Raw genomic sequence first — 13,214 nt, forward strand, 5'->3', positions numbered from 1 at the left:
TCTATGTATAATTAACTTGACTATATTTTTAAATATCCGTTCCGTATTCCTCAAAATCCTTATTTGCCAGTAAAATTACCAACGTATTGCGTAGAATAATTAAATTTTCTTTCCTTGGGTGCGTAAATACTTGTAAAACCTTATTTAGTTTTATAATCGGTCGGCCTTAACTTTTGGGCTTCAGAGCCATATACGAAACTTGTTTTGAATTTACAATATGAAATATGTGTTCATAACAGATTTTTTGATAATTAATTAATACCATGCGTTCAAAAGTTAGTATCTTTGAAAAACAAGAGTTCAGAAAAATTATTATTATACTTCGCTTTTGAAGACAAAGGATATCTACAACAAAATGATTAATCTCAAAATTTTACTATTAGTTTGCTTGGCTTCAATTTTGCGATATATCTGAATTAGAAAAAATAACTGAATAGAGCATTAGATATGAAAAAAAAATTGAACTTTTTCTTAGCTGGCGCTCCTTCAGATAATTATTTTTGCATGAAAATCAAAACTTAAGCTTCTTTTGAATGTACTTTCATGAAAAGATAGTCATTAGCTTGATCGCATCGTTTTTACAATGTTAGAGGGCTAGGAAAACAAGATGAGGTCGAAAAATAGTGCAAGCTGCGCTTTAAACATGCTTGAGAATAAGAAATATGATCGATATGATTTCCAGTGCTTGTCATTTTTGATTGATTTGTTGAAACATGATACATGACATAAGACATCTGTCCTTTAAAATGTCATCAGCGAAAACAAATCTTACAAAATTACTACCGTGCAACGTTTACTTCCTATTTTTCATATAACATTTCTAAGCTCTAATTGATTAAAAAGACCTACATGCTTAAATTAACTGCTTTTCTTCGCTGATTGCTTTTCTTGTACAATTGTGAGTAATAGCAAGTGAACAAAATGACAATTGAAATCTGAAATCAAAGAAAAGAAAAAGCTTTTCGATTGAATCCCATTATTTAGTATTTATTTGCAATAGATACGTAGTTCGCCTACGACGTGCAGGCTTCATTAGTGTCTTATTTCAAAGCGTATACGTATCTGTCGCGAATAAATATTAAATAGTGGAATTTAGTCGGTAAAAGTTTTTTCTTTTCTTTAATTTCAAATGCTTTAGACGTTGTCGACTGTTAGTTTCGTAATTTTTATCGTACTTTTTTGGCCTTTTCAGTCTTTTACGGAAATTAGAACTGGCTTTTTCAATTCATTCCGTCGTTTCGACTATTTATTTTATTTCTAATTTCCGTAAAAGACTGAAAAGGCCAAAAAAGTACGATAAAAATTATTTAATTTCAAATTTCGTATTCCACTAAGAGGCTTCAAAAACTTTAGACAATTGATTCAGAAAAGTGAGAAACATCTTTTCTTGAATTTCAATGCAAATGTAAAAATTTCAAATTGTCATCCCAAGTAACAATTTGAGTTTTATTACACTCTTATGATAGCATTCAAGACCACAATTGTTCATGAAAACCACCATAAGAGTACAATCAAACTCACATTGTTGCTTGGGATCACATACACAAATACATACATACATACATATATACATACATACATACATATATACATACATACATACATACATATATACATACATACATACATATATACATACATACATACATATATACATACATACATACATATATACATACATACATACATGCATACATACATACATAATACATACATACATACATACATACATACATACACACATACATCACACACATTAAATACAATCAACATTTGTTTTGATTTCACACGTTTTAACGGTTTAATATACGGTGCTTAAGTGTTAAAGTTTAAATAACTTTTGAATGAACCGTCCGATTTTAAATAACTCGGTTTCGTTTGATAGATCTCAGCAGTTATTTTCAAATAATAATAAAATGTGTGATGTTTTTCATTGAATTAATGCTTATATGTTACAAAAATATGTTTTAAATACTATTTTTTCACATTTATTTATGTAACTTTCAAACTACAAGCCCAATCGTCATGAAATTTGGAAGTTAAGGGTTTGCAAGGCTCCTCTTTCATATGCAATCAATTTTGTTCAAATCGGTTAAGGGACCTATGAGATAATGAAGTCCCATATTTTTCATATTTTTATACATAACTTTTGAACTAAAAGTCCGATCAGTATGAAATTCAATAGCGACCAATGGGATACCTAGACCTTTCATTTGACACTAAGAACATTAAAATCGGTCCAGCCATCTCCGAGAAAAGTGAGTGAGATTAAAAGCGTCACATACACACACACACACATACACACACACACACACACACACACACACACACACATACATACACACACACAGAAAATGCTCAGTTTTCGAAACTGAGTCGAATGGTATATGACATTCGGCCCGCAGGACCTTCTTTCCATTTTCGGTTTTCCAAGTGATTTCTATACCTTTATACTATATATTTATATAGTAGAAAGGCAAAAACATTGCACTGATCATAGCTATGTTATGAAAATTGATTATGTTGAAGAATGAAGCCGAAATTGACAACATTGAGTTTTTATTGGTTAGTCCCGCTAATCAATCAACCATAAGTTATACAGCTCAAAAACCTTCGCCTGTACTATGTAATAGACGCATAAAAGTTAACGAGCCAAATTTTGATTTTAAAACAACCCTTAATATACCCGTAAGTCCCTTCAAAGGAACAAAGTTCCACTGGGAATCCCCTTTTCGTAGTTATTAAGTTGACAAGAGAATCGACGAAGACGAAAACAGGGCGTATTTTCAGCAGATTATTTAACTGGTTATACTTTGTTGCTATAACGTGTTTGCATCTGGTAATAATCTGCTTTCCGATTTCGTAGAACAGTATTATCATGCAACGGTTACGAACGCAGTTTTTTAACTAGTCCATTCTCATGCGATAGCATACAATTGTCGATTTTTAGTTACACAAAATTAATTTATGAATAATGTAACTCCAATCAAGAAAAAAGACTTTCAAATCCAAATGACAGAAGAAAGATATCAGAAAATCCCACATGCTCGGTAAGGTGAATCGAAAACTAGTTTTATCTCCAAACTCCAAATCGGAAACACCCAATAAAATTGTTCTCCAAATGGAAAGATCCATCAGTTATTGTGCGGCATTGGAAGTGAAATGACGATCGTAAAATGGACCTTCATTGCAATCCTGCTACCATTACTAGTGTTCATCCAATCGTCCGGGACTGAACATCGCCGGTACGGAGATACCCGGGATTGGTACTTGGATCACATTTACCTCGCGAATAGAAATCCTATCTTGCCACCCTATAAGGGCTCATTTGCAGGAATGGATGCTCCAATGTACGAATATGATTGTGACGGTAGTTATTGTGCGACTTTGTTTTATATCCACTCTAAAATTAACTAATCCATTCAAGCGTACTTCACTCTAATCTGGAACGAGCTGAACTTCCTCCGCAATTTGGTCGACAAGTGTACTGGTTGTATACGAAATCACACCTTTCCCGTTGAAGACGACGAATTCTGTTCAGCAGATCTTTGCTTTACAGGAGTTTCCTGTATTGGATTGCCGGACGGTAGCCAACCACACTGCGGACTCTGCCCGATTGGATACGACGGTGATGGGCGACATTGTTCCAAGCGGAATCCATGTGTTACGGATCCTTGCTTTACTGGAGTTCGCTGCAAAATGGTAGATACGTATCCATACTTCAGCTGCGGTCAGTGTCCTTCCGGGTACGAAGGAAATGGTATCAATTGCAGTCAAGCGGACACATGTTCCTTAAAGCCATGTTTTGATGGGGTCAGCTGCCGATGGGCGCCCAAAGTTCCTCATTACGAGTGTGGAGAGTGTCCGCCGGGATTCGAAGGGAATGGAAAGTATTGCACCAAGAACGCTTGCCTGCTGAAACCCTGTTATCCCAGAGTGAATTGTTTGAAGAAGAATATCGATCCGTTTTTCAGCTGTGGAGAGTGTCCGGTCGGAAAAGCCGGTAACGGCATTCTCTGCGGTAGGGATAGTGATTTGGATGGTTATCCAGATGAGGAGCTACAGTGCACGGATGCTGGCTGCGCCAGAGATAACTGTGTTCTTGTGCCAAACTCTGGACAGGAAGATATCGATGCGAACGGAATTGGCGATGTTTGCCAGAAAGATGTAGATTTTGATGGATTGGATAATGAGAAGGATAATTGCCCACATGTGGCCAATCCATGGCAAGAGGATGGAGACCGTGATAAGATCGGTGATCGGTGTGATAACTGCCCGAAAGTGAGTAATACCGCACAGCTAGATATGGATGGGGATGGTATAGGAGACTCGTGTGATGAGGACGCCGATGGCGATGGGTTTGTCAATAACATCGACAATTGTATGTGGGTTTCCAATAAAAAACAAGATGACATTGATAAGGATGGAGTTGGAGATCCGTGTGACAATTGTCCAAAAATTTGGAACAAAAATCAGGCGGACTCAGACGGTGATGGAGTTGGCGACGTGTGCGATACGGAGCAGGACTCAGATGAAGATGGTGTTCAAGATGACATAGATAATTGCCGTGAGTTAGCGAATGCGGACCAGTTAGATAGCGATGGTGATGGATTCGGGGATGCGTGCGACAATGATAAGGACAACGACGGTATTACGGATGAGACAGATAACTGCTTGCTTATTGAAAATGCTGATCAAGAAGATGTAAACAGTAAGCACAGCCATAATAGTGTGAGCCGATAGTTTTTTTTCTCATAATTGTTTCAGAGAATGGTGTTGGTGACGTATGCGAAGAAGATTTCGATGGAGATAGTATTGTGGACTGGAAGGACAACTGCCCGCGCAATGGGCAAATAACACAATCCGATTTTCGAAACTTTCAAACTGTTGCACTGGATCCACACGGTGCAAGCCAAGATGATCCACACTGGGAAATTCGAAACCTTGGTGCTGAAATATTTCAGAAATTCAACAGCGATCCTGGTCTGGCTGTTGGGTAAATTATTTTTATGTGTTATCGTTTGATTAACAAATGTAATTTTTTGTTATAGTCAAGACCGATTAGAAGGTGTGGATTTTGAAGGTACCTTCCACGTTGCGTCTGCTGGAGCTTCTTGGCTGGATGATGATTTTGTAGGATTCGTTTTTGGTTATGTAAACAATCGTAAATTCTACGTGGCCTCTTGGAAACGGTATGAGCAGTCCTACTGGGAATCTGAACCATTTTCTGCACACGCGACTTCAGGAATTTTATTAAAATTAGTGAATAGCAAAACTGGTCCTGGTGTACGTTTGCGAAACAGTTTATGGAACGATGCAAACATAGAATCTCAGACAAAATTACTCTGGCAAGATAGTAAGAAAGAAGGTTGGAAATTCGATACTGCTTACCGATGGAAATTATTGCATCGTCCAGCAATAGGACTAATACGATTTAGATTGTATCAGGGTACCCGGCTAGTAGCAGATTCTGGAAATATACTCAATTACAGTATCAAAGGTGGCCGCCTAGGAGTCTATTGTTTCTCACAGGAACTTATAACTTGGTCAAACTTGGCCTACCGCTGCGAAGGTAATGGTTTTTGTGTGATTGTGGCAGCAAGATTAACATTTTATTAACTATTCCAGATAAAATTCCAGGAGACATTTACAATGAAATTCAAACAAAAATATCCCGGCGACAGCTCAACAAAGTGACTGTTGGCGAAGAATATTGGTAAAACGCGACTTCTGACCGCACTAGTGAGCTGAACTACATGACTTAACTAATCTGTTATTTAGAAATATAATCGTCGAGTACTGCAAACAGAAAAAATCCCATTGAAATGATAGTTTTGTTCTTTGATGGCTTTTCGAGCCAACTAAGACACTCACCACTTTTAGCAAAACTACCGAACGGCTAATTTCGACCATAAATATCCAAATTCGATACGCTTTCGTCGTTATAATTTATTTCTTAATTTGCACTCACTTATCAACCGACATTATCGTAGGATACCTCAACGACCATTATGACTGTCGCCGGCTTTAACCACCCACACTCAGGCCATGGAACCATCGCACACCGCTTAGCGGTCTACAATTGTCAGCCCAAAAAGATAATAGAAATTGATGTGGCAACCGACGACCAGTGAACCCGCGCTCTGGTGCAGACGCGTTATTAGCCTATTAAAAGGCAATAAAAACTGTCATCTTCCTCCGCCGTGCGGCACACATAAAAGTCAACTTTAGTGACCATGGCAATCTCTCACTAGATAGGTTTCAGAGGCTGAAATTGATACTGGGCGATATCCGCAGAAACGATAGCCAAAATAAAATAAAATTTTACCAGTCTAACGAAATCTAACGAAAAAGAAACAAACAAAAACAGTAGTCAAGTCGAACGGAATCAGTCATTTCTATAGACATATAGATATAGACGCTGTCATCTGCCGTGTTTCGAAGTCAAACAAATGAACCCGGCCAGTCGCAGTTCATCATTTTGTCGTCGATCAGTTAGGTTGATTTTTTTTTGCAAATCACTGCTCTGTGTCTAAGTCATCGAACTACTAAAAAAAGTCAATGTCTATCCCTGACAATGAAACGGCTAGTGCTTTCGACGAAGCGTAGGTGTCTGACGTGACGGATGTCTCACGGCCATTCTCCGAATAATCGTTTTTAGTTTTGAACAGAGAAAGGTATGACAAACGCGTTTAAACAGCAAAAAAAAGGTTGAAATAGCCGATCTAGCCGCCCCTCGTTTTCATACTACCAATATGCCCCTATGACACTTTCCAGCGTTACGGGACACAATTAGCACCCATTTACCGTATGAATCGCCTCCTGTTTCACCAATTTTTTTGGCAAATACCTTCTAAAATATTTGTTTAAAGAGTACAATCACCCCTGTATTATGGGCCAGTTAAGCATGATGCTGCTACAAAATTATTGGGAGAAACACAGATCAAAATAATTTACATATTATTCATAACTTAATTGGTTATAAATATACTATAATTTGATGTTCTGTAGGCAATCTTGTTCAAAAATCACACACTTTTTAGCAGAACAACAAAATGTAATCATACAGGTATACCTCGATATAAGACAGCCTCGTTATAAAACAACCTCGATATAAGACAATTCGATATAAGACAATTTTGTCTTATATCGAAACAAATCCCTTTGACATAGCTGATAACGATACCAGAGCTGATTTTCCATTCTGAAATCGGTGCCATGAAGATGTTCATTATTTCAAAATAACCTTAAAAATAGTTAAAAACTAATAGTTCAAACAATAATAAATAGTTCAAAAACCGTAAACACATAACACAGAGTAAAACTGGCGACCGCTAATGCAAATTTTTTTTGAAAAAAAAACCATGTTTCGATATAAGACAATTTCGATATAAGACAACTTTTAGAAATTATAAATTGTCTTATATCGAGGTATGCCTGTATTCCATTCCCAGTATTATGGACCACTTTTAACGGGAAACTAGCAGTCATTAACTTTTCATCGGAAAGCCCGATTTCGGAAGCAGTTTTTCGGCCCAAAAGCGGGATTCTGTTTATAAAAATGTAAATACTGTATTCTTCTTGCCAATCTAAACATAGTGAATATATTTTTATAAACAGAATTTTCGTTTCAAACAAAAAAAACTGCTTTTGAAATAGGCAGAGTCGATGACGACTAATTTCACCTTAAACCTGGTTAGAAATATAGATCAATGTTCCCAGTATTATGGGTCAGTAAAACAAAATTGGTTTTATTTCGAGAAAACCGCGGGCCCGCGCGCTTTTTTGTGTGTGTATGTGTGTGTGGCGCGCGAGCGCGCGTGTGTGTGTGTGTGTGTGTGTGTGTGTGTGTGTGGCGCGCGCGCGCGCGTGTGTGTGTGTGTGTGCGTGTGTGTGGGTGTGGGTGTGGGTGAGAGTGTGTGTGTGGTTCTCGCGATTTTGTTGCATCTTGTACTGTACTTTGCAACTGTCTGAATGAGTTGAGATTAGATTCAATTTTAGCTTCTGCTTCAGGAAGCTCATCAAACTGATTCAATGTATGATGGATGGTACTCAGTGCTGTGTTCGGGTTTCGAGTGGAATGTCAAGTTCATTCGAGTCACACAGAGGGCTTCATCAAGGTGATGGTGTCTATGTCTATGGCAAACCAAGTATGCAAAAGGCGGCTCAAGCTAAACGGATACGATAGGTAGGGCAAGTTGTAAGAATGCCGGACAACTAGGGTTATTGATCGTGGTTCGGCCTATGCAAAAACTGATCCTGGTTCAGCCCATCAGCTTAATCATCGATAATTCATTGAATATTTACAGATTTAAAGGTAAAATAATTTTATAAGCAGCTTATAATGTTTTCCTTCGGTTTTATTCCAAACAAAAAGCGAGATTACGACTTATTGAGAAAATACGATATTAATTTTTTGATCTTAGTTCGGTCTACAAATGATCGTGGTTCGGCCTATCAGCTTCACTAAATCACCGCTAGTGGCGCCGCGCTTCGCCCACGTTTTAACCAATTTCTGGCTGCACGTACCACTTGTGTTAAATCTAAATGTTGTGTTTTATTCCATATTTTATTATTTCATGCATTTCAGAAACAAAATTATTATCTTCCTAAAATTGAGTTTTTCTTTTAACAATAAATATGAGGGTATTTTTTACCAAAGAAGCGTACAAACTGGGTTGTAATGTTTCAGAATTTTATGCAACCTTATACGCGTTTTCAGGGCTTGTGCATGAAACAATATTTAAAAATTCACCAATCCAGAAAAATACTATCTGGAAAAAAAGTTTCCACAAAAATTTCATTTCATTCAAATAGGTCGCGATATTTCGTGAGTTCTACTAAGACGCTCGTAAATAATTTTTAATAAAAGTATGCTTTACCTTTTGAATATTTTTAAAAGTATGTCGGTTCGCCAATTTCTATTATTTTAACGATAGGAATCTAGCATTATTTGTTGTCCCTGAATTAGGTAAAAAACCAACGACTAACGTCGGTGTATGACCGGTTATTTGTTAACACAGTTGGGATTTTAAAAGCAGCTATTTTCAGTGATGTATTGGACAATATTCTGAAATTAAATGTAAATTCTGTCTTTTTTCAAAGGTATCTGTTGGAATACAGGACAATTGCGAGGCTAGTGCTTCGATCTATTGAGTTTTACAGCCTCTTCCAGTCGAAATTACGACATGCAACGCCTGGATTGTTAGATCAGCGTTGTACCTTGAGGTCAACTGGGAGGAGAAAGTTAAAAACTATTTTTTTAATTATTATATTAATAATAAATATATTAAAGCGGAAAATGAATTTTTCTAGGTGGTTTCACCGTAATTCAATGAATTCGACTAATTTAAGACAAATAACGGGTGACAACTAAAATTTTGGAATTTTTTTCTCAAACTGTCAAAAAAAGACAAAGATACACGAAGAAGATATGATTTACCGAAATTAAAGATACATTATCTACTGTTGAAAAAAAAGTGTACATTTGAAAACGGTCCGTAATCGGCTGTTCGGCGAAGCTTCCGTTTGATGTCCGAACAGGAGCGTTGTACGGCCGTCATGTCAACTTTGCGAATGCATCTCTTGATTCTACCAATCAACTGTTTGTAATTCGTGGCTCTCCAGTTATTTTTGTACACCAAGGAACTCAAAATCCTGAAGAAATCTTTGATTGGGTGCAGTAAGACAGATTTGACGGGTCGTGATTTATGGATACAAATGGGATCGAGTGGGTATTCAGGAACGATTGTGTTTTTTGGCGTAATCCGATGATGCTCTATTCGGCCAAAACACGTATTGTCCATCTGCATGATGTTTTTGTAGAAACGGGATCAAAATTTTCTTCAAACATTCGTCTGGTGCATCTTAATTGATAGCCAAACCAGAAGGCTTGTTGATGAAGAAACGAGAAAGAGAACGATGTCCTTCTGCGCCCATAATTTTGGCTGGTCTTCCACTACCTTGCTTGCGAAGTTATTGGACATCTTAGGTTATGGTAGGCAGTTGAAGCCGCAACATATTCGCTTTTTAAATGTTGTACCGCATACTTTTTGCCGAGATTTCTGTGGCAGTTCGTAGAACTTCTACGGTAGAAGTGTACAACGCGCTCCCGAAATTCTTCTTGTTTTGACGCCATTTTTAGCAAAACTGGGCAAGCATAAACAAAACAAAAAATATTAACTAAAAGAGGAGAAAGAAAGAGACAGACAGAGAGAGAGAGAGAGAGAGAGAGAGAGAGAGAGAGAGCGAGAGAGAGAGAGAGCTAACACATACATTCTCTCATGTCTCTCTGAGCTCGTTTGTTGTTGTATAGGGGCCTCAAAAAAAATCCAAAATTTTAGTTGTCACCCGTTATTATGGATATATTTTATACGACATACACTTAAACTAAAATTTATGCAAGCATCTTATTTTTGTGACCATTTACTTTACTGATAGTTATTACTATTCACCATGTAAGTACCTCCACAGAGAACAGATTAACAGGCTCGAAGGAAGTAATCGATTTTTTGTGTGTAAAATCTGTCAGAAGCGCCCTCCAGAAATAGTTTGCCAAACGCATAAAAAAATATCCATGTACCGTGTACCCCCGTTGGTATGACCTTCTTTAATCTGAACATTTTTAATCTGTATCCCGGTGGTATGAATGCGTTCACATTAAAAACCGATCAAGCGTCACACACATTTGACGTTAAAGTGAACCGGTAAATTGAAAAAAAGCAAAAAATCCTAATGCGTTTCCTCTTGCTCAGGAGCTTTGGCAATATAGCTCATATGCAACTTATCTCTCTCCAGCTCTCAAAATAGATCATTTTAGTCGAAACTGCCGAGCCATTTTCGTCTGCTACAAACCGAACGTTTACAATTCGCGCATGTTTGAGATGTTTTCAAAACGTTTGTTTTCGTCAAATCAAAACAACAAGTTCATAGGGTGCGCGTCTTGCGCGTGTGTGAAAATGAATAGAGTGAATATTCAGATTAAAAATGAACTCGCCCAGTCTGAACGAGCTGTTTTTCATATTAGCGGGGGTTGAGTGTACCTTTATCATTATTTCTTTCTGCTGGAGTTACTCTATTGAAGGATTACTCGTAGATTACATAAAAACCTTTTTCACACTTTTTGTCAATTACCTGGTAGTCTGTTCTCTGTGGTACCTCTACAGAAAACAATCTTAGAATTCAATGAAGAAGTGCAAATAAATATTTTATTCTACCACATTTGCGAATTATTTCACAATTTTTAAATACATCTGAAATAAACATCAACAATTTCTGCACTTAGTGCACGAGTTAACCCTATTACGGGCAACCAGGAAGAAACGATGCGATCAAGCTAATGACTTTTTATCGGAAAAATACACACAGCAGAAGTTCAGATTTTAATTTTCATACAAAAATAATTATCTATGCGAGCGCCAGGAAAGAACGAGTCTATTTTTTGTTTTTCATATCAAACGCTCTACTCAGATATTTTTTTAAATCAAACACACTATAAAGTTCAAATAAAGCATGATTGTAAAATACCGTTAGAAAAACTTAGAGTTCGTTCACTTGGTGCTTTTTCTTCATTTGATGTCTTTTTTCTTCAAAATTGAAAATGAACAAAATTCTTGAAATAATTTTTTATTGAAATTTTCCAGATCTCTTCTTTTTGGAAAATAATAAATCTTAAGTGCAGAATGTTGTTGAATTATTGTCCTACAATGTATGGAAATCCACTCTGAATAAATTTTTCATATATTGTTAGGGTTGCCAAGTGGCCGGTTTTTGGCCGGCCCGACCGGTTATTCACTTGCAGAGCCGGTGGCCGGTCAATCCGGCAAAAAGGCCGGTTTGCCGACATATGAAGCCGGATTTGTACTTTTTACCTGATTTTTTAAATTTTCTGATAAATTTATTAGGAATCCTGAGCAGTGGATCATTGCAGATAGCTAGTTTAGTCCATTCAATGTTCGGTGTGGTTGCGACTGTGATGTCCTGCCGTTCGTCTCCACTGACTGCTCATCATCCCATTTACACGGGAAACTGTCAACGGTTACATCTACCGGCGACTAGACACATTTACACAGTCCAGGCAAATCCTTTAATATGCTATAAATACAAAAATGCCACAGCGACCTGACTATCCCCCCCCCCCCTCCCTGGCATTTTTTTGAAGACGGGATCGACCGGCCGGTTTTTGTAATTTTCAGACTTGGCAACCCTATATATTGTCCATTCAAAACAGGCATGATATGTAGCTCCAAGGCTCTAAAAGCGAAGACCGTCATGTCTATGGGATTAATCCCGAATGGACTACACGTATTCTGGAACCACAACACTGATTCGAGCATTCTATTGTACCATGTGTTGTAGGTAGCAGATTTCACACTAAAAAGACGCAATTTTGCTGCTGGGTGAATGAGTTTCAGTTGTCATTTCGTCTTTATCATTTTCTGTGACCATCTGCAATTGTGTGTTGAATAGGTACGTATTTGCGATCGACGAAACAGTCGTGCCGGTTTTGCTTCGTTTTACTTCCTGACCTGCTGATATTCACGCATTTTGTGTTTTTATCGCTTTTCGCTGTATGGGTAGACGTATTCTATATTAGTCTCGATCACACAGTAGTAGGCCATATTTTTTAATCGTTACAACAATGGATGCGTGGGGTTGTTTGTACCGGCGCTTGGAGGCTAATTTGAATTTGGTGATCGTGATTCGTTTAGCTCATGTATGAGAAAACAATAAACCTATACCGGCAATTGATGTTTAGTTTAGTAGGAAATTGAATAAATTACCCAAAATTGGCTGAATAGGATTTGTGCTGATGAATAACGCGTTTCGGTGAACGTTTCTAAACGTAGACGCCTATCTATTTTTTCATATGTTTTTTTTCTTCAACCCTCATAAATGTTCAACTGTCGTCTTATCCATGTTTATTCATCATAATGAAATTTTAAATCGTAATTAATGAACAAGCGACTGAATATCTAATCTTATGGTAATGGTTAATTAGTTGTCAACTGTCTAGCTTATGATGTTAAACATTGATAATGATGCCTTAGTGAAATAGAATATCATATTTATAAAAATTAATTACACCTCATCGAGAAAAAGCTGAAAGAAACCCGCAGTAGCCAGCTGAAGCGTGTTTTTAGAATTTAAAAAATCGTGGTGAGCTATCGCGGTTTATAAATTAGGAAGTTCTATTTTGCGAAAATTTACTACCA

At 37.2% G+C, this 13,214-nt stretch overlaps 2 protein-coding genes across 2 annotated transcripts in view; one reads left to right on the forward strand and one right to left on the reverse strand.

The window, feature by feature from the left end:
* Positions 1-13,214, reverse strand: part of LOC128745368 (serine-rich adhesin for platelets) — a 142,252-nt gene that overhangs the window by 54,031 nt on the left and 75,007 nt on the right. The gene's annotated exons all lie outside the window — the stretch shown is intronic.
* LOC128745367 (cartilage oligomeric matrix protein-like) lies at positions 3,270-5,965 on the forward strand. Its single transcript, XM_053842426.1, has 5 exons — positions 3,270-3,370; positions 3,428-4,711; positions 4,768-4,996; positions 5,052-5,572; positions 5,629-5,965. The coding sequence occupies exons 1-5, from the start codon at positions 3,337-3,339 to the stop codon at positions 5,718-5,720; spliced, it is 2,160 nt and encodes a 719-aa protein (XP_053698401.1). The 5' UTR covers positions 3,270-3,336; the 3' UTR covers positions 5,721-5,965.

This window comes from Sabethes cyaneus, chromosome 1, assembly GCF_943734655.1.
Source record: "Sabethes cyaneus chromosome 1, idSabCyanKW18_F2, whole genome shotgun sequence".
Lineage (NCBI taxonomy): Eukaryota > Metazoa > Arthropoda > Insecta > Diptera > Culicidae > Sabethes > Sabethes cyaneus.